The 20,841-nt window shown below is 37.7% G+C and overlaps 1 protein-coding gene across 4 annotated transcripts in view; it reads left to right on the plus strand.

Moving 5' to 3' along the window:
• ZNF106 (zinc finger protein 106) overlaps positions 1-20,841 on the plus strand; it is a 62,419-nt gene that overhangs the window by 36,464 nt on the left and 5,114 nt on the right. For all 4 annotated transcript variants that reach the window (XM_029237520.1, XM_029237519.1, XM_029237518.1 and 1 more), the window contains 13 exons: positions 1,090-1,244; positions 1,328-1,388; positions 1,868-2,206; positions 4,193-4,973; positions 5,336-5,391; positions 6,489-6,634; positions 8,095-8,229; positions 12,990-13,106; positions 15,429-15,620; positions 16,433-16,495; positions 17,532-17,651; positions 18,524-18,595; positions 19,418-19,489. In XM_029237520.1, coding sequence (XP_029093353.1) covers positions 1,090-1,244; positions 1,328-1,388; positions 1,868-2,206; positions 4,193-4,973; positions 5,336-5,391; positions 6,489-6,634; positions 8,095-8,229; positions 12,990-13,106; positions 15,429-15,620; positions 16,433-16,495; positions 17,532-17,651; positions 18,524-18,595; positions 19,418-19,489 — 2,309 coding nt within the window. The remainder of the gene's footprint in view (positions 1-1,089; positions 1,245-1,327; positions 1,389-1,867; positions 2,207-4,192; positions 4,974-5,335; positions 5,392-6,488; positions 6,635-8,094; positions 8,230-12,989; positions 13,107-15,428; positions 15,621-16,432; positions 16,496-17,531; positions 17,652-18,523; positions 18,596-19,417; positions 19,490-20,841) is intronic.

Consider the following 20,841-nt stretch of genomic DNA (forward strand, 5'->3'; position numbering starts at 1 on the left):
CAAACTGAATTCAGTGTATAGCTAGAAAGTGTCACTGGGCCTTTTCAGTGGGGTGAAGAGGAATAGGACATTTAGTAAAAATTTTATCCCTCTTGGTCATTTATAGCCATTTCTCTCACTTTCCATTTTTGAGGCATCTTGGTTGCTCTTCTCACGTGAGTTAAGTAGAGAAGTTATTAGTGTGGCTCCCTGACTGATATGCTTCTATGACTCTTGCCTTACACTGACTCTAACACCGTTAGGGTATAAAGGCTAGTGCAGGAAGTGATTGGATGAACTTTCGGTGATTGGATGTGATAGATAAGGTGGGAGTCAAGGGTGACCTCATTTTCTGGCTGTGGCAGTTGGGTGGATGATGGCATTATTTGTAGAGCTAGAAAATTCGATGAGAGTTTCAGGTTGAGGGTAGAGGAAGATGGTGAGTTCCCTTTTGGATCCCTTGAGTTAAAGGACTTTAGAGACACCTAGGTAGAGGTATCAAGTTGGTAGTTGGATATGTGGGTCTGGAGTTTAGGGGAGAGGTCTTGGAGTATTGAATGGGAAAGAGGCAAACATAAAGATGACAAATACGTGCACATAGTAGAACATTTTATTTAAAGTAACTTAAGTGTACTGTTTCAAATCTACATTTTCTTCAGGATGCCTTTTGTAATAAAGAGAACTACTTTAAATTAACAGACTAGAAAAATATGAATCGGGAAGAGAGTGCAAGCAGTTCAGGTTTGGGGCCCAATCTAAGCCAAAGCCTTGGGTGAAGAGGGTAGTAGGTAAAGGAACATGGGAAATGAAACCTACAAGAGTTGATTTGCCTGGGGCAGAGATTTTGCTTGGAAAGGGTCATGGTGGAAGATGGTGATTTGGTAAATTGGTACCATGTGGTGGTACGCTTGAAACCATGAGGCTTGGTTTTTGACAGCATCAGGCTTGACTACATGATTTGTAAAATTTGATGAGTCTCCTTCCAGTGACCTAGTGGGGAGAAAATAAAGGCCTGTCCTAGACAGTTGATGCAGTTCCATCTTCTGAGGAACTGTATTATTAATGAGAAGTCTCCAGTATTAAACTGAACCTTATGGTTTCTTTTGACAGAACGTTCTCAGGTTGACCAGCTGCTGCATATTTCTTTAAGGGAGGAAGAACTAAGCAAATCATTGCAGTGCATGGATAACAACCTTCTGCAAGCCCGTGCAGCTCTTCAGACAGCTTATGTTGAAGTTCAGAGGCTACTTATGCTCAAGCAGCAGGTAGTAGCAGATGGAATGTCTAGTGAAAATGGATCACCTTGAAGTTGGATTTAAAAATGCTTAACAAAATACTTTATTTTTAGATAACTATGGAGATGAGTACCCTGAGGACCCATAGAATACAGATTCTACAGGGATTACAAGGTATTCAGAGAATCTGATGGATTGGACCCTCTGTAACTTGTTACTTTTTGGTTCTCTGTGGAGGGGAATTAAAATGTTATGAAAAAGTTAATATGATTTTTCTCGTGTCTCCTTGGTTTCATCCTTCTATAGAAAGGCCTGTGAGACTGTATATCCCCAAAATGCTTATGTTACAGAAAGAGTCCTGGGTTAGGAGTCCCAGGACTAGGGTTCACATTTTGGCTCTTCTTTTAGTACTGATGTGACTTTGGATAAGTCACTTAAAATCTGAAAAATTGGAATATTAATGCCTGTTCTTTGGTAGTTATATATATATAATATAATATATATTATATATAATATAGCTTATATAATAATCTATTTTAAAGAATTATGAGGGTTTTTAAAATTCTCTTGTAATCTTTAAAAATACAAATTGGCTCAGAAATGAGTGGCTTTTTAGATAACATTTTTGCATTTGTGTATGTTTCCCATTCTAGAAACATATGAACCTTCTGAGCGTCCAGACCAGGTTCCCTGTAACCTTACACAAGAACAAAGGAACATTAGATCTCAAACATCTGCTGATGCCACACTGCTGCCTACTCCTTTTTTCCCGGTTTTCCTGGAGGCTTCATCTTCCCATGTGTCTCCGTCATCCACTGGAGCCCCTCTCCAAGGAATCGCATCTACTTTCCAAGCCCATGGCAGTGTTCCTGCTCCAGACTCATCAGTTCAGATTAAACAAGAGCCCATGTCTCCTGAACAGGATGAGAATGTGAATGCTGTGTCACAAGGCTCTGCTTGCAATGTGTCCAAGGAATTACTGCAAGCTAATAGTATGTAAACTTTTCTCTGGGTTAAGGGCAAACCTGTAGTGGGTCTACGGCAGTTTTATATCAGTGATGTAACATCATACTTGCCCATTAAAACTGAAGTTATTACAGTTTTTCTTGAAGTTTTCTTATTTAGGAAGATTATTTAAATATTGGTAACCTTTTTCTAATTTTCTCTAATGTAGGATTACTGAAGTGACTTTGGATTAGCACTTAACAGGTTTCATTTATTAGAATTGGTGCAGAATTATTTGGTTTTTGTGAGATAAATGGCACTGAAGTTGTTTAGTCAATTTTCTAGATAAGATATATCCTCTGAATTTCTCATTACTTAACTATCTTTATCATTTCAAGTACAAACTAGGGTTAATATAGACCTGAGGAGCAGGTGGCCATGATGAAAGGCAGAGGGCTCTGGGGTTTGGAATCATCTAATAGAAACTTGGGTGTTTTTGAGAAATAGCCAGGGTTTTTACTCTCTTCATAAAATAATTCTTAACCTAGTTACCATTTGAGAATAACTTCCAAGCTATTTAAAATCTCATCTGAAGTTTGCATAACCACAGTGGTGCTACATTGAAAATTAAGTAAGAAGCAAACAGGGACTTCCCTGGTGGTCCAGTGGGTAAGACTCCACCCTCCCAATGTAAGGGACCTGGGTTGATTCCTGGTTGGGGAACTAGATACCCTATGCATGCCGCAACTAAGAAGTCTGCATGCTGCAACTAAGAAGTCCGCATGCCGCAACTAAGAAGCCCGCATGCTGCAACTAAGAAGCCTGTGAGCTGCAACTAAAGATTCCACCTGCTGCAACTAAGACCCGACACAGCCTAAATAAACAAATAATTAATAAATAAATATTAAAATGAAAGAAGCAAACTGATATTGTGTGATTTTTTTTTTTTGAGCAAAAACAAAAAGTCTGAAGAATTATCCTACATTTTGCTATCTGTTGCAACACTAATCATTGATACCTACATCAGATGTATATTATCTTTCATATTGAATTATGTTATTTTTATATGGATACTATTTAGTATTTTTTAAAAACTAGTAGTATTTTTTTCAAAAATAGCTTGTATTTTATTTCCTTTTCTGATTGCAAAACTAATTCATGTTCATTGTAAAAAATTGGGAAACTATAAAAATGTGGATTTGTTATTTTGTTATATATTTCAGTCTTTTAAAATTATAAATGTTTATGTGCTTACATGAGACTTTATACAAAGGACAAGTCATAGTCTGTTATAACTTGATTTTTTTCCCACTTAATTATCATGATCATTTTCCTGTGTCATAAAAATAATTCATCTAAAACACTATTTTACTAGTTGTATAATATTTCAGAAGTTGCATAATATGAATATACAATAATTTATATAATCTTTGAATATTTACGTTTTTTCCTTTTTTTGTATTCTGTATAACACTGCATTGTATATGTCTTTGAGTATGTCTGTGATTATTTCATCAGTTTAAATTTCTAGACATGAAATAACTAAGTCAAAGAAAATAGACATTTTAAGTCAGCTGACTTTTTAACTGCTAGTATGTAGCTAAATTGGATGATATACAGGTAAAATGCATAATGAAAACTTCTACGAAATAAAGGTGAAAGCACTTTAGCTAAATAGATATTTGTGTCTACTAAGAATAAAACACATTGTTAAATATGTGGACATTCCAAACAAGAAAGAAAAAAGATCAATAGAAACAATCCCTGCCCATAAAAGGAGCTTTTGTAGGGTATAAGACATGCATGTAATTTGTGAGATTAATGCAAGGCAAAGTATATAAATACTGTAATAGAAATATGTGTAGGTTATGGGAAGCTGAGGGGTGAGATAACTAAACCATGACTGTTAAAGTTGTTAACATATCGAAATGTCATTATTTGGTAGAAGTTCAATCAGTGATAACTGTAGTTTATGACTACAAATACCAGACACAAAAACGATGGAATAATTCTTTTTTTCCTTCTCAATTCAGGAGAGATCAGTGACAGTAGTCCAGTTTATCCAGTTATCACTGCAGCATTGTCCTTATCAGAGCTAACAGAGAGATTCCATGAGCCTAGCCAAGAACTGAAGTTTTCTGTGGAGCAAGGAAATACCAGAAACAGAGGGAACAATCCCTCTTCCCAATCAGCTGGTCTTCCTAGCATAAATAAAGAAGGTGAAGAGCCAAACAGAGGCAACAGCGGGTCTGAAGCCTGTACCAGTTCTTTTCCAAGATTGTCCTTTGCTTCAGAAACCCCTTTAGAGAAAGAGCCCCACTCTCCAGCTGACCATCCAGAACAACAGGCAGAGTCCACTCTGACATCAGCTGAAGCTAGGGGGAACAAGAAAAAGAAGAAACTTAGGAAGAAGAAAACTCTGCGGGCTGCCCATGTTCCTGAGAACAGTGACACTGAACAGGATATATTTACTGCTAAACCTGTAAGGAAAGTAAAAACTGGAAAGTCCACTAAAGGGGGGAAAGTGACAACCTCCACCTGGGAAGATAGCAGAACTGGTCCAGAACAAGAGAGTGTCAGAGATGAACCAGATAGTGACTCGTCTCTGGAAGTCCTAGAAATTCCTAATCCTCAGTTAGAAGTGGTAGCCATTGATTCTTCTGAAACTGGAGAAGAGAAACCAGACAGCCCATCTAAAAAGGATATTCGTAACTCCACAGAGCTAAACTCATTAGAAACTTCTCGCTCTGGTTGTGATGAAGTTAGCTCTACCAGTGAGATTGGCACCCGTTATAAAGATGGCATCCCTGTAAGGTAAGGACACCGTGTTGGTCCAATCAGAACAGCTTTCACCATTCTATTCTTGAAAAATAGAACTTTTTGTTCTGAATCAGAATTTTTTTAAAGAGTCATACTTATAGAAAATCAGTAGGGATAATGGGTATGGAAGAATCAAACCTTAGCAATGGAGATTTTCTGTTTTCTCATTTGTGTTGTAAATATTTACTGTACTTTTATTTCCTTTCATATAGAAATTTCAGATGGAAAAACCGATCTCTTATATCATTGCTATTTTGTCCATTGTTTAGAACAATCTTTTGAGTCAGGAAAATATAAGTTTTACTGCCTGGCCTGTTCACACAGATGCTAAGAAGACTTTTGCTGTTATTTTGTAGTGTGGCAGAAACTCAGACTGTGATCTCCTCCATAAAAGGATCAAAGAACTCTTCAGGTATTTGGTTGTTCAGTTTTATTTAAATTAATCACAGAAAAAAAGTCTTGTAAATATTAGAGCCAGGGTTTAAATCTACTTAAATATGCTTATACAATAGGGGACGGGTACTGGGCTTGTTACCAAGAGGATTGCTTTGACCAGCAGTTATGGTATTCCTAAATCCTCAAATCCTGGCATTTCAGTTTCTTACTCCCATCTCTCTTACCTGGCTGTCTTACGTGTTCACCTTATTAGTATAGTTGGCCTTCTGTATCTTCGGTTCCACATCTATGGCTTCAACTAACTGCAGATTGTGTAATATGCATTTCTTGGGGAAAAAACTCGTGTATAAGTGGACCTGCACAATTCAAACCATGTTGTTCAAGGGTCAGCTGTAAACAGGAGGATGTGTATAGGTTATATACAAATACTACACCGTTTTATATAAGGGGCTTGAGCATCCGTGGATTTCAGTGTGTGGGGGGGTGGGGGAGTCCTGAAACCAGTCCCCTTTGGATACCAAGGGACAATTGTGTTAAGGTTTTGTTGGCTCTGGGGGGTTTTGCTTTGAGAAGGAACTACTTAAAAATAATGCCTTGGGCTTCCCTGGTGGCGCAGTGGTTGGGGGTCCGCATGCTGATGCAGGGGACACGGCTTCGTGCCCCGGTCTGGGAAGATCCCACATGCCGCGGAGCGGCTGGGCCCGTGAGCCATGGCCACTGGGCCTGCGCGTCCGGAGCCTGTGCTCCGCAACGGGGGAGGCCACAACAGTGAGAGACCCGCGTACCGCAAAAAAAAATAATAATAATAATAATGCCTTACTCAACAAGATAACTGGCAGCAGAGGAAACTGGATGTGGAAAGATACTTGGTGCCTTATGGGTATCACTCAAAGCTCACTATATAAGTATCTTGTTCTGAAGTGAAAGGTCTTCCCTGCCTTTTTTTATTATGAAATCTTCATAATGAAGATCACTAATGAAAATGTGGTGTTTTGCTGGGGGAACTAGGCTTTAAGGAGAATCCAGAGACCACTTTTTCATAATGGTTTAAATTTTTTAGTATCTTTTGAGACACAGGCAGACACATCTCTGAAACATATTCTTGTTTTCTAGAAATATCTTCAGAGCCAGGAGATGATGATGAGCCCACAGAAGGGAGCTTTGAGGGGCACCAAGCTGCAGTGAATGCAATTCAGATATTTGGGAATTTACTGTATACCTGTTCAGCAGATAAAACTGTCCGAGTTTATAATCTCGTGGTAAGTTGATACATCAATTTGATATTTTTGCTTGGTTGCAGATTTTAGAAACTCCAAGTAGCTCTCTCTTAGACTAGGAGTTTATTTGCTGTCCAGAGATGGAGTGGGCTTTAGACTAACTTTAGATACAGTTGATCCAGCGGCTCAGTGGGTTCACTGGAGACTTAATTTCTTTCTTTATTTCCATTCTGCCTTCTCTGATATCACCTTTTACTAAAGCAAGTTCTCCTCCTGCTCACAGATAGATGTCAGTAGCCACAGGGGTTTCTTTTCCCTCCCACCACCAAAAAAGCGTCCTGTGCTTTCCTCTCTGAACAATCACTTGGCAAAAGGAAATGGGATTATAACAATAGGCTCCCAACAGTCAGGTCCCAGCCCTGGAGTTGATGCTGAGGTCTGTCACATAGCTGCTACATAATAGAGAAGGGATAGAGTGAGTACTGGGGAAGTAGTCAATATAAGAGGAGGCATTTTCCCTGAGAGTTGATTAATTATCCCGGTTATTAAGAAGAGCAACGGTCTTCCACTACCCCACACTTAGGATAATCTGATGCTCATTACTCTCAATTTTCATAGAATGGACTTTTGAGTTTTGAGTCTGGTATGCGTCAAACTAATTCTGTTTATCCACAACGATAGCCAAGAAACTTTAGGAACACTATGTTTGAACAAATATGGTGAAAGTATTTGAAACTGATGAAGTCCTTGAAAATCAAAAGATTAGATAGATGATGGACTGAGAAAATGTTTGCTGTAGGCAACAGGTATATAGGTTCCTTTAGCCTAATAATGTGAGGGCAACAGGGATGACTGAAGGAAGGAAGCAATGGTACCAGGAGGTGTGACTGTAAGATTTGGGGAATTGGCTCTAACTCTGAACTGAAAGGTAAGTATAGGTATATATGTACATTCTAAATATATAACAGTATGTGCACAGAGACAACAGGATGTTCCATTATGAAACCACACCTGGAACACTAGACCTGTGATGGCATCTGACATGTCTTTGAATATTGTGGCACATTCTCTGCATACTGATCAAATGCAGGAACTTACTGGGTAATTAGCTATAGTTTGGATTTGCTAGCTTTTTGGTCCATATGTTGGAGAGCCTTGCCCTAGATGTTAACTAAAATTCTGATATGTCTTATAGCAAATTGCCCTAAGTATTGGATTGGCCAAAAAGTTTGTTCAGGTTTTTCTGTAACATCTTATGGAAAAACCCAAACGAACTTACGGCTCAGTTAACATATAGTTGCAGGTACCTCAGTACATGTGACTGTTTGCTGGGTATTCAGTGAACAGGTATTTACTGAACACCTTTTGATACCAGGTAATATTCTAGACTCTGAGGCTACAACAATGAACTGTATGTTTTAGCATCATTTTTTTTTTGAGGAAATGCATTATCTAATCCATTTATATCCACAAGTAATGATCTGAACTGTGCTTGACTTTAGAGCCGGAAGTATATTGGTGTCTTTGAGGGCCATACCTCCAAAGTGAACTGCCTCCTGGTTACTCAGACCTCTGGGAAGAATGCTGCCCTTTACACTGGTTCCAGTGATCACACCATTCGCTGCTATAATGTTAAGGTAAGTGGGTCCAGCAAAATCAAACATGATAATATTGAAACACTTTGACTGTATTTACTGTGTAGAGTGGAGACACTGAGACAGATGCTTCATTCTGTTCACTTTCTTGCTTCTGAACTTACTCCAGTACCCTGTATAGCCTTTGGAAGAAATGAGGCTTAGATCTAAACCATGTTTTCTGTCTCTCTCCACCAGTATCTTTTCACTTACTACTATTAATAATATACCTCCTTTGATCTTTTCAACAATTACTCTTGATTTTTATTTTCATATCATATGCCAAAATTAATACTAGAGAGAAAACAAAATGTTTAACTTTTTTAAACCTGAAAACATAGAAGTAGATATCTCCTCTGAGAAAGAATTTTCTAAATGTATTGTAAGAAATGAGAGAAAATCATTAGCATTAAATATATATATTATAGGACTTCCCTGGTGGCACAGTGGTTAAGAATCCGCCTGCCAATGCAGGGGACATGGGTTTGATCCCTGGTCTGGGAAGATCCCACATGCTGCGGAGCAACTAAGCCTGTGCACCACAACTACTGAGCCTGTGCTCTAGAGCCCGTGAGCCACAACTACTGAGCCCACGTGCCACAACTACTGAAGCCCATGCTCCTAGAGCCCATGCTCCACAATAAGAGAAGCCACCACAGTGAGAAGCCCACGCACCGCAAAGAAGAGTAGCCCCCGCTCACCACAACTAGAGAAAGCCCGTGCACAGCAGCAAAGACCCAATACAGCCAAAAATAAATAAATAAATTTTAAAAATATATATATACACACATATATTCTTTAAAAGATTTGATTATTTAAGACAAAATTTATAATACCAAAGATTAGGTTTTTAACATATATAGATGGAATGTGTGGTAACAGGAACACAAAGGAAAGGGAGGATGGAATTGTGCTGGTGCAAGGTTCTTATATTTTATTGGGGATAAGTCAGTTTTACTTTGAACTAGATTGTTACAATTTAAAGAGGTAATCTCCAGAAGGCTGGCTCACAGCTTCAGTGTGCGTCAGATAGACCTGGAGAGCTTGTTAAAACACATATTACTGGACCCCACTCCCAGAGCTTCTGATTCAGTAGGCTTGGGATAGGGCCCAAGAATTTACATTTCTAACATGTGATACTGATGCTACTGGTGTAGGGGCCACACTCTGAGAACAGCTGCCCTGGAGCAACCACTAAAAGAATAAAGCAAAGAAAGACAGCTAAAAAATTTAATAGAGGAATTAAAATGGCATACTAAAAAACACTTGTTTAATGCAAAACAAGGCAGAAATGGGGGAACAGAGAAATAAAAATGAGACAAATAGAAAGCAAATTGGAGTCTAAATCTAGCCATATTTAATAATTATATTAAATGTGAATTAACACTAAAATCAAAAGGCAGAGATTGACTAGCTAAAGAACAAACATCAAAATCTGTGCTGTCTACAAGACATACCTTTTAAATTCAGACACAAGTAGGTTGAATTAAAAGAATGGAAAAAATGTACTATGCAAATAATAACAAAAAGAGCTTGAGTGATTATGTTACTATCAGGCAAATAGACTTTAAGACAAGGAATACTACTGAGAAAAGGGTGGCATTCCTGAATGATAAAAATGTCAATATAGCAGGAAGATAGAACAATTAGAAATATATGTATGTAATAACAGCACCAAAATATGTAAAGTAATACTGATAGAACTACAGCAGAGAAATAGACAAATCCACAATTATAGTTGAAGACTTCAACACCTCTCTCAATACTTGACAGAGTACTGGACAGAAAATCATCAAGGATGTAGAACTGGACAATACCATTAACAAACAAGATCTAATTAATATTTATAGTTAAAAAAAAAATTAACATTCATAGACTCTGCCACCCGAAACAGCAGCATACACATTCTTTCCAAGTGCATATGGAGCATTCACCAGTATAGACCATTGCTGGGTCATCAAATAAGTCTTAGTCTTATTGAGAATCTTAATTAAAAGGATTGAAATCATTTAGAGTATGTTCTCCAACCACAGTGGAGTTAGAAATCAATAACAGAAAGAAATCCACCAAAAAAAAAAGAGAAAGAAATCTTGGAAGTCAGCAAGTAAGAGGTAATGAAACAGCATACTTCTAAGTTACCCATGATTCAAAGAAGAAGTCACAAAGGAAATTAGAAAATATCTTGAACTAAATGAAAATGAGCATCCAGCTTAACATTTGTAGGATAGCTAACGCATTGCTGAGGGGGAAATTTCTAGTTTTAAATGCTTATATTAGAAAAAAAGAAAGTTTAAAATCAATTATCTGAGTTTGTAAGAAAATAGAAAAAGAAGAAAAAGTTAAACCCGAAATAGATATATAAAGGAAATAATAAAGAGCAGAATGGAAACCACCAATTTATAAAACTGACACACAATAGGGAAAAATGAGTGAGACCAGAAGCTAGTTTTTTGAAAAGATAAATTAAAAAAAAACTTTTAGCTAAATTGATCAAAACAAAGAGAAGCCACAAATTTCAAATATCCTGAATGTAAGAAGGAACCTCATAACAGCGTTATTAATCAATACATCCATCAACTGATAAATGGATAAATGTGGTATATAAAAAGTGGAATAATACTAGCAACAAAAAGGAATAAACTATTCATCCATGTAGCAACATGGATGGATCTCAAAAACATCATGCTAGGGGAAAGAAGTCATATGTAAAAGACTACATACTGAATGTTCTCTTAATATGGAATTCTAGAAAAGGCAAAACTATCAGAGTTGCCTGGGATGGCAGTGGGGACTGACTGAAAGAGGGTACGAGGTAACTTTTTAGAGTGCTAGAAATGTTCTGAAAGTTGATTGTGGTAATGGTTGCATAACTGCATACTTTACTAAACTTAATGAAACGTATATCTAACATGGTGAATTTTATTATATGGAAGTAATACTTAAGTCTGTTGAAAATTGTAAACAGATTTTGGCAAGAAATTGTCTTAGGTAAAAAGAGGGAAAAATAGTTGTAACAGGACAGGGTAAACATAGGGTTAATATATGTTGTAAGGAGCTTACACCTTTGAGAAGAGAAATAGTAAAATCCCTACACATGAATTGAAAGACAGAAATTCTTTAGAAAGAGAATATACAAGTAACTATTTGAAAATAACAGTCTTGTCAATAAATGGAAGTTAAAACAGAAGTTCAGTACCATTTTGACTTATAAAATTAGCAAAAACTTTTAAAAGATTTTTCAATGTTTTTAAGGGTTCTAACCCGCAGTAGTGTTTGGCATAGTGGGACTGTATGTTAGTGAAAAAAATTCTTAGTTTTTGAAATTGAGGTGTAACTTTATATAGTAAAGTACATAAATTTTAAGTATACATTAAGTATTGATGAATTTTTACATAGATACACATTTGTTTAACCACCACCAAGATTGAAACACAGATCATTTTCATCCCCCTGAAGCTTCCCTCATACACCTTCCACTAACCACCCCCAGCCAAAGAAAACCATTGTTCTGATTTCTGTCATTATAGATTATATTTGTCTGTGCTTGAACTTCATAATAAACCATACTGGATGTATTCTTTCACATTAGCTTTAGCTCGCTATAATGTCTGAAATTCATCTTTATTGTTGCATGCACCAATAGTTTTTTTATTACAGCAACGTATTCCATTTCTCCTATAAAATTACAAAATGATCTCACACGAATGGGTTAGCCAGAGGCAACATATATCTTATCATTTGAGCATATTCACTGTCTTTTCCTTTATTTTACAGTTGCATATGCAGCATTTATATTTGTAATTTTATGTGGGGAAAGTAATTTAAAAGACTGACTCTTTCACGTATGAAAGAAGGTTGGAAGAGATCAAAGACTTTGATAGTCTACAGCTTTTATCATCCAACCCATAGGTTGTCCCATCCTACTTATAGGATGGGACAAGTAGGTCCTACTTATAACTGTCTTGATTTTAATGTCTGTATCCAGACCTCTTTAAAAAGCTAAACTTGGGCCTTTAGTCACTTAGTATCATTCAACAGCATTCAATCTTGAGCACTTACTATGTAACTGGCCCTGTTCTAGGTTCTAGGTAAGTAGATTTTATCAGTATAACCCAGTTCTGGAAATTCATGGAAATAGTTTCTTGAAGGTCAGCTCAAACTGTGTTTGTATAACCTGGATATGCATCAGAATTATGAAGGAAAATTTTAAAAACACATATTCCAGGGCCTGAATTAGAATCTCAGAGACTGGGGTGAAGCTTAGGGTTCTATATATTTTCAAAGCTTCTTGGGTAATTGTAGACCAGCTAACCTGATACTGGTTTGAAGGAGGCATTTGGGAGCTATTAAAATAGAGAATCAGTTGCAGGAAAGCGCATATTTGATTAATGCAATTATCAGATATACAACTATAATCTTTATTTTCCTTTTTAAATGACAAGTGCAGCTTTAACTTTATCTTTGGCTACTTAATTTAAGAGGCTAGAACCCAATCCATAGTGCCCTTTGAAGAATTTCTACATTCCAAATTAGAAACATAGGTAACATTAGAAGTTACATTTGTTTACTATATTACCTACAGCTTGAGGGTATTTGGCTACATATTTCAAAGCAGAAAACAGTCTAAGATAGTCTTCTACAAAATAGAGGATGCTACATTTTCTTCCTCATAAAAAATCATTTCACACTGTTCTCAGGAGGATTGTTTTCACATCTTATTTGCCTTTAATCTCTGCTGATCAGGTGTTGTGTGCTTTTATCAGACTCGAGAGTGTGTGGAGCAGTTACAGCTGGAAGACCGGGTTCTCTGCCTCCACAGTAGGTGGCGAATTCTCTATGCAGGACTGGCAAATGGCACTGTGGTCACCTTCAACATAAAGGTTAGTGGTTGGGGAGAGAAGGCTGAATTCCCATGCCACTTGAAAATGGTGTGAGTGTGTGTGGGAAGAAGTTGAAGGCAGATGTTTTCCTGTTTTTGTGTGTGTTTGAGAAAGCAACAGAATTAGCTGCTACTCAAAAATTTATCTTCTGTTGTAAGTGAAACAAGATGCTGCATTCTGTCTGCTCAGGCCCAAGTGTGCCAGGACCAAAGTGTAACTCTACTAAATTAAACCAGGCCTGATGATTTGGGGCCAAATAATGAGTCATAGGTTAAACTAGTCTGTCTCATTTTAAGAATGACACCATGAAATGAGCTTAAATTCCTTTGAGTATGACGTTGCTGTGGTTTGGAACTGATTTAGGGTTTCATGAGGGTAGCTTGTTCTTGACTTGAACTAAGTCAAGGTTTGCCTTCGTGCCTGTGGGCCTCATTCTTTCCTGACCCAAATATAAATCCATTTGTTGAGCAAACCTTTATGGAGCACTATTACATGCTGGGTCTCAGGATAAGGCTTAGGAAATGGAAATACGGACCAGTTCTTAATGGCCCTGTGTGCTTTGTTAATGTAGTTGGACTTGTAAGCTTTAAAGTAAGAGAGACATGATCTAATTTGTATTTTAGAAAATGTCAGTCTGGAGTTGAACAGGATGGAAAATACTGGTACTAGTAGAAGCTTGGAGACCATTTAGGAGGCTTTGTTATGGCAGCTGACATGAAAGATTAGACTAAGGTGAAGAGAAAATGGATAAAAGATGTAATTGGAGGTAGAAGTGATAGGTTTGGTTACTAGTTAGTTGTAGCATTCTGTCCCGAGGCCATCTGGTCATCTTTTAACAGTGTGTTAGAATGTTACTGTGTTATGCCTTGTTACAGTATCATATATTTAGTTAGTACCTACTATCTCTCCTTCTACCAGCTAGCTGGAACTACTTACAAGGAATGCAATAAAATATGTCATGGTTTCTGCCTTTAATAAGCTTAAAATCAAATTAGAAGAAACTAGCACATATATAATCAAGCGTCAGATTATTTGGTTCACTAGATATGAATAGATCACAGAAGGGTAATTAGTAAAGGTTTTTGCATTCTAAATGCAAAGTGCTAACAACCTAGATTAGATTTGGTTAGGGCAATAGAAATGAAGACAGAATAGATTTAAAATATTTTAAAGGATAAAACTTGATAATTACCCAGTTCTCTTCTATTTTGTGAGATTAAGGTAATCAAAGGTAGGTAGAAGTTTTGGGGCAAGATGATGACAAATTCAAATGGGAATGGTCTTCACTTTTATTTTTTTGAAATGATCTTTAAATGGTTGAAAAGCCCCAGCAAAGATGGACTTTGAGACAGAGATCTGAGAGTTTCTGCAGAGATATGAATTTTGAAGCCTTGTTAGGGCTGGACCTTTTCTGTTTTGCCCATACTCCTGGAACGCAGTGCTTTCTGGGGCTCAACAGAAAGCATGGGCTGTTTACCTGGGCCTTCCCGCCATTGGGCCCTGAACTCCATTGATCTACCTCCCCAGCATCTCAAGATGACTGAGATTGATGCTCAGCTCTGTAGGCTCCCAGCTGCTGCTCTTGCCTAGTTTCTAGGAGTTTTATCTCATGCACGCACCTTAAACTACCTCTTTAGAGTTTTGGGGAAGTAGGAAACTTTATGAACAAGTTTGGTTTGGGAATGAGGGAAGCAAGTCTAAAATCTGAGGTAAAGGAATGTTTGGGAATTCAGGATGTGACCATGCCACTCTGACTGATACAAAGGCTTCTGTAGTTTAACTTAATGATGTCATGAGAGATAGACATAGAACCAGAAGTCAGAAGAAGGTCGGAATAGCAGAAAGGTGGAGAATGAGAGACTCAGATTGTCTAAGAAGGTAGTTCTCAAAGAGAATTTTGGAAACAATCATGGCAGAGTGCATAAATTTTGGATGACAAACAGTGAGAGTTCTTGGGTCTGTGGAAAGTGTATTCAAATATGAAAAAAAGGTTTATCATTCATTATCATTAATTGAAGGGAAGTGAGAGAGGGCATAAAAGAGAACCAAATTCTAATTATGATCAGGATAGTGCAGGTCAAAGGTAGAAATGAGTTTATAATGTGAGACTGTCCCCACTAGAATCAGGAAGGAAGGAGTCATGAATGCAGAGTGTTGGAATAGGAATGGCAGAGGTTGGGGAGTTAGGGATAGGGAGTAGATATGAGAACTTACTGGTGTTAGAATTTAGAGTTTGTATCAAGGTAGTGATTTGGGTTAGTTGATGTTGAATTTTTCCAACTAAGTTGCTTTTACTTCATATAATGGTGGTGTATTTTTCAGAACAACAAACGACTTGAAATCTTTGAATGCCATGGCCCTCGGGCTGTCAGCTGTCTTGCCACAGCTCAGGAAGGTGCCCGAAAGCTGCTGGTTGTGGGGTCTTATGACTGTACCATTAGTGTGCGTGATGCACGGAATGGACTGCTCCTTAGAACTCTGGAGGGCCACAGCAAAACCATTCTCTGCATGAAGGCAAGTATAGTGCAAAAAATAGGAGTTCATTGTCTGGTACAAATAGAAGGGTTTGAATGAAATTTACCATGTTGTCTAATGCCTTATTTAGAATACAGATTACTATCCTTTTTTATTTTCTTTTTTTAAAATATTTATTTATTTATTTAGGGCTGTGTTGGGTCTTCGTTGCTGCGCACGGGCTTTCTCTAGTTGCAGTGAGCACGAGCTACTCTTCCTTGTGGTGCACGGGCTTCTCATTGCGGTGGCTTCTCTTGTTGCGGAGTACGGGCTCTAGGTGTGCGGGCTTCAGTAGTTGCGGCACGTGGGCTCTAGAACGCAGGCTCAGTAGTTGTGGCACACAGGCTTAGTTGCTCTGCAGCGTGTGGGATCTTCCCGGACAAGGGCTCGAACCCATGTCCTCTGCATTGGCAGGCGGATTCTTAACCACTGCGCCACCAGGGAAGTCCCTATGACCCTTTTCTTTAGGCTTGGATTACCACAGGACATACTGTTTTTTAATATATTAACCAAGAGACAAATAAAATTGTATCTTATTGTAGAATGTAGATATACTCGAATGCCCTTCTAGGCTGCTTCGTAATCATTCCGAAGAAGCAACAAAACCAGTAGTACATTGTCAATTCATCAGAGTACTTGGTGGCAGCACATAAGTTTCAGTTCAGAAAATTTGTCTGAGAAACTTATTTCATACCTCATTCATGCTCATCTCAAAATAGGGTGGGAAGTAGAATTTGCTAATGTGTATTACAAGTTAAAGGAAACTCAGAACGTTATATCGAATCTCATTAATTGAATTTTTTTTCTTTAAGGTGGTGAATGACCTTGTGTTCAGTGGCTCCAGTGATCAGTCAGTCCATGCCCACAACATTCACGTAAGCCATGTTGGTGTGAAGAAATCTTTAGTAGAATGATGATTAAAGCTTGAAGGATTCCTCAGACCTCTTGCAATTTAAATGAAGCCCTTTTTCTAGTGAAAGGCTTAATAATGATCCCTGCGCATAAGCTCTTGGATAATATTAAGTACTGTAGAAATTCTGACCTCATCAAAATTCTTAGTGGGGAATAGACTCAAAATTTACGTAAGGTTTAGTTTGAATGCCTCATCTAAACATGAGATAAATTGAGCATCTGAGGCTCTAAGAAAGTAGATATGATACATAGTTTAAAATAGCACAAGTAAAAACAGCCAAGAGACTCTGCTCAAGTCATAGAGGCTGCTTTTGAAGCTCAGTTCTTAGTCTGTAAACTTGGGGGTTATCCAGCCTCAGGGACATGTCCAGATGCAGTGAAATGATAAAAGTGAATATACTTCAAAAGCTATAAAATACATACACACATAGCTGTGGCCCTTCTCTTTTTGTGACTTGGGGTTCTCTCCATCAAGATACAGTGCAGGGCTTCCCTGGTGGTGCAGTGGTTAAGAATCCCCCTGCCAATGCAGGGGATATGGGTTCAAGCCCTGGCCCGGGAAGATCCCACATGCCGCGGAGCAACTAAGCCCGTGTGCCACAGCTACTGAGCCTGCGCTCTAGAGCCCGTGAGCCACAACTACTGAAGCCCACGCACCTAGAGCCAGTGCTCCTCAACAAGAGAAGCCACAGCAATGAGAAGCCTGCTCACCACAATGAAGTGTAGCCCCCACTCGCCAAAACTAGAGAAAGCCTGCACGCGCGACAAAATCCCAACTCAGCCAAAAATAATAAATTTATTAAAAAAAAGATACAGTGCATACATTTTGTAAAAGTAAAAAATGCTTGTGGGAGTACTTCATCTGTTAAAATTAGTACAGCTGCGTTTGTACAAGTAGTCTCAGAATTATGTCTTCTAGAATTACAGAATTATAAATCTCAAAAGTCGGAAGGAATCTTTAAGGTCAGTCTAGTGACTCTTATCTCTCTTCTGATGCAGACTGGTGAGCTTGTACGGATCTATAAAGGTCACAATCATGCAGTGACTGTGGTGAATATCCTAGGAAAAGTGATGGTGACTGCTTGCCTGGATAAATTTGTTCGTGTCTATGAATTACAGGTAGAATTTAGACCCAGTATTTTGCTTGAATGACTTGGGGAGACTGTCTATTTGGATTTGGTGTTGATTTTTCTATATGGAAAGGCTGGGGTGGAACTCAGGAATCTGAGTTCTTCACAAGTGCTACAGATAATTATGAAGCAGCTGGTCCTTGGAGGATGCTTTCAGAAACACTACTCTGAGATACCTGGTCAGGCTCACACGTGTTAAAAATTAAATGGTGGGCTTCCCTAGTGGCGCAGTGGTTAAGAATCTGCCTGCCAATGCAAGGGACACAGGTTCGAGCCCTGGCCTGGGAAGATCCCACATGCCACAGAGCAACTAAGCCCGTGCACCACAACTACTGAGCCTGAGCTCTAGAGCCTGCAAGCCACAACTACTGAGCCCACATGCCACAACTACTGAAGCCTGTACAACTAGAGCCCGTGCTCCACAACAAGAAAAGCAATGACAATGAGAAGCCCGTGCACCACAACTAGGGAAAGCCCGTGCACAGCAACAAAGACCCAACACAGCCATAAATAAATAAATTTATTTTTTAAAAAAATTAAATGGTTTAAAAAAAAATTTAAATGGTTTTTGGAGAGCAGCTATAGTCTGTAACATCTGTCTGATTCTCTTTGTGTGCAATTTCAGGTTTGAGACTTTGACACTACACAGAAATTGGTTTTATTTTTTCCAGTTACCAGCTCTTCCCATGAGGAGAAGGAGTTGTTAGATTATGTTTCTGTTAACATGCTACTGGTACTTCAGCTTGGTACCTCAGGTGTAGTTTTAAACCTTTCAAAGGCCTTCAGGGACTATGCCTGTTAAACACAAGGTATAAATAACCTTAATTCTCTCTCTCTTTTTTTTTTTTCCCTCCACCCAAGTCGCATGATCGATTGCAAGTTTATGGAGGACACAAAGACATGATTATGTGTATGACCATCCATAAAAGTATGGTGAGTATAATTTGCTGTGCCACATATTTGCCTTTGAATGTGTTTACTAAAAATTGTACAAACTATTAATAATGTTACTACTTGTCACTTCCAAAAATGACATCTGTTTTTGATATGCCTCATTACTGAATGTCTTTCTATCTCTTGGTATTATAATATTGAAAACCCAGTAATGCTGTTGCATATTCCTTTTTTTATTAAGAGCTAAAATAATTACAATACAAAATATAATACCACCATTAAATAGAAGGTAAATTTAAGATGTTTCCAAAAAAAAAAAATTGAGTGGTGCTTTTTTCAGAGACATTATGATCTGGACAGTACATTGGAATAGAGTCAGGAGATTTGGCCAGTGTGGCATAGTTATAGCAGACCTAAAAGTAGAAGCTAACTCATGTAACCCTGCTAATCCTTGATTTATTTTATTTTTAAATTTTGAGGTTGAACCAGAATGGATGTTTTTCATACTTTAAGCAGTAGAACCTTTTGTTCCAATGAAATACAGATGCCTAATATGCAATGCCCAGTAGAAGCCAGAGCTACACCAGTTAAAGTATAAGTGGTGCCTCTGATCCCTGCCACTTCCGCTCTCAGCCACAATCCCAAGAGTGGCTCTCTAAGGAGCACAGCTTCAAAGTGTCCAGACTAGAAGATCTACAAGATACTTTCCCATTATGGTACAATGGGGCTGGTTTGGGTTTAGGTTTATGTTTTCTTGTTGTTGTAGCTGCTACCAGTAACTTTTGACTCTTATTTTGAGGATGATTGTAGTAGTTTTATTGTGTGTTGTTTTGGTCTGATGTGATAAACCTTTTTCTCTAGATTTATACTGGCTGTTATGATGGCAGTATTCAGGCCGTGAGGCTGAATCTGATGCAGAATTACCGCTGCTGGGTAAGCAGTGAAACTGTTCTTGTCACCAGACTTAGATGTTGCACAACCCCAGGCCAATTTATAGATCTTCATTGTCATCGGTTTAGCATTTTTATATTGAGCGTCTACTTTTGCCTTCCACTGTAGGACAAATAAGCTTATTTTTTAAAAACTACATAAAATGCTTCCATACTTCTGTAATGAAAAGTCTAATCTTAGGATTAGATATAAAGCATATTTAAGTATCCACTCAGTTTATCTCTTTTGTGTTTTTTATTTTGTTTTATTACTCTATTGAAACATGCCTACAAAAACATCAACAGTACAGAAGTGTGTGAAAGAAAGGTGTAAGTGCTTATTTTCATGACCTGCCCACAATACTTTAGCCATTCCTCAGGCATTACATGTATAGTTTGGTTTGTTCCTCATTGGTTTTTGAGGAATAGGCAGATAAAAATTTGCATTTTTGAAATTTTAAACCTCAGTTTACTAGGCTAAATTGAGTGGTTTTTATTTTTGGGTGGGAGCTGGTGATTAACCCTCAAAACTTTCACACTGTTTCTTATAAACCTTAATTTGTTTCATCAGTTCTAATAGTTAGTTGTGACCAGAGAAAAGCTGATGGCACTGAATTTTTTTTTCCCTAAACCCTGACCTCCTTTTTCAGCATTGATGAAATGAACTGGATGCTCTCCATTTTAAAATTTGATTTTGGGTTTGTCTCTGGCCTAATTACTTTTCAGCTTTTTACACATCACTATCTTTGATTTTTAGTCTTCTCAGTGAAGACAAGCAAAATCTAGTACAACAGGCTCCAGAATATACAAATAGACTTAACTTATCTAGAGAAACGAGGAAAATACCTTCTGGTTTTAAAGCTGGGGGGATGGAATAGTGCTTACAGAGGAAAAACTCAAATTTGCATTGCTTTTTAGAAATGAACATGTTAGAATGAGAATCATAGGATTTCTTACAAGCCTGTAGGGAAAAAAAGCCAAGACAAAGAGTCTTTATGTTTTCTGACTAACAATTGAAACATAGCCACATTTATAATACAGTAAAAAAAAAAAAAATAGGTGATCACAAGACTTGATTCAAGTAATAAAAATTGTTAGTAAAGTCAGGCTTCCTTGGCAGTTTTCTACAAGTATTTCCACAAATGTAGTTTTCTTTATCAGACATTTGTATTTTCAAGTTTACAAGTCAACAGTTCTTAGAATTGTTAAAAATAACCCTTTAAGTATTGCAGGAAAGCTCTTTGCCTTTCTTAAATAAATGGACTAAGAAACTCATTTTATGATGGCAAGATAAAGCATAAGTATGGTTTAAATTGAATTTTATGTAACTTGTCTGTCAGTATTTGCTAACAGCTT

The sequence above is a fragment of the Monodon monoceros genome, unplaced genomic scaffold (assembly GCF_005190385.1).
Source record: "Monodon monoceros isolate NGI ecotype Baffin Bay Population unplaced genomic scaffold, NGI_Narwhal_1 Super_Scaffold_21, whole genome shotgun sequence".
Lineage (NCBI taxonomy): Eukaryota > Metazoa > Chordata > Mammalia > Artiodactyla > Monodontidae > Monodon > Monodon monoceros.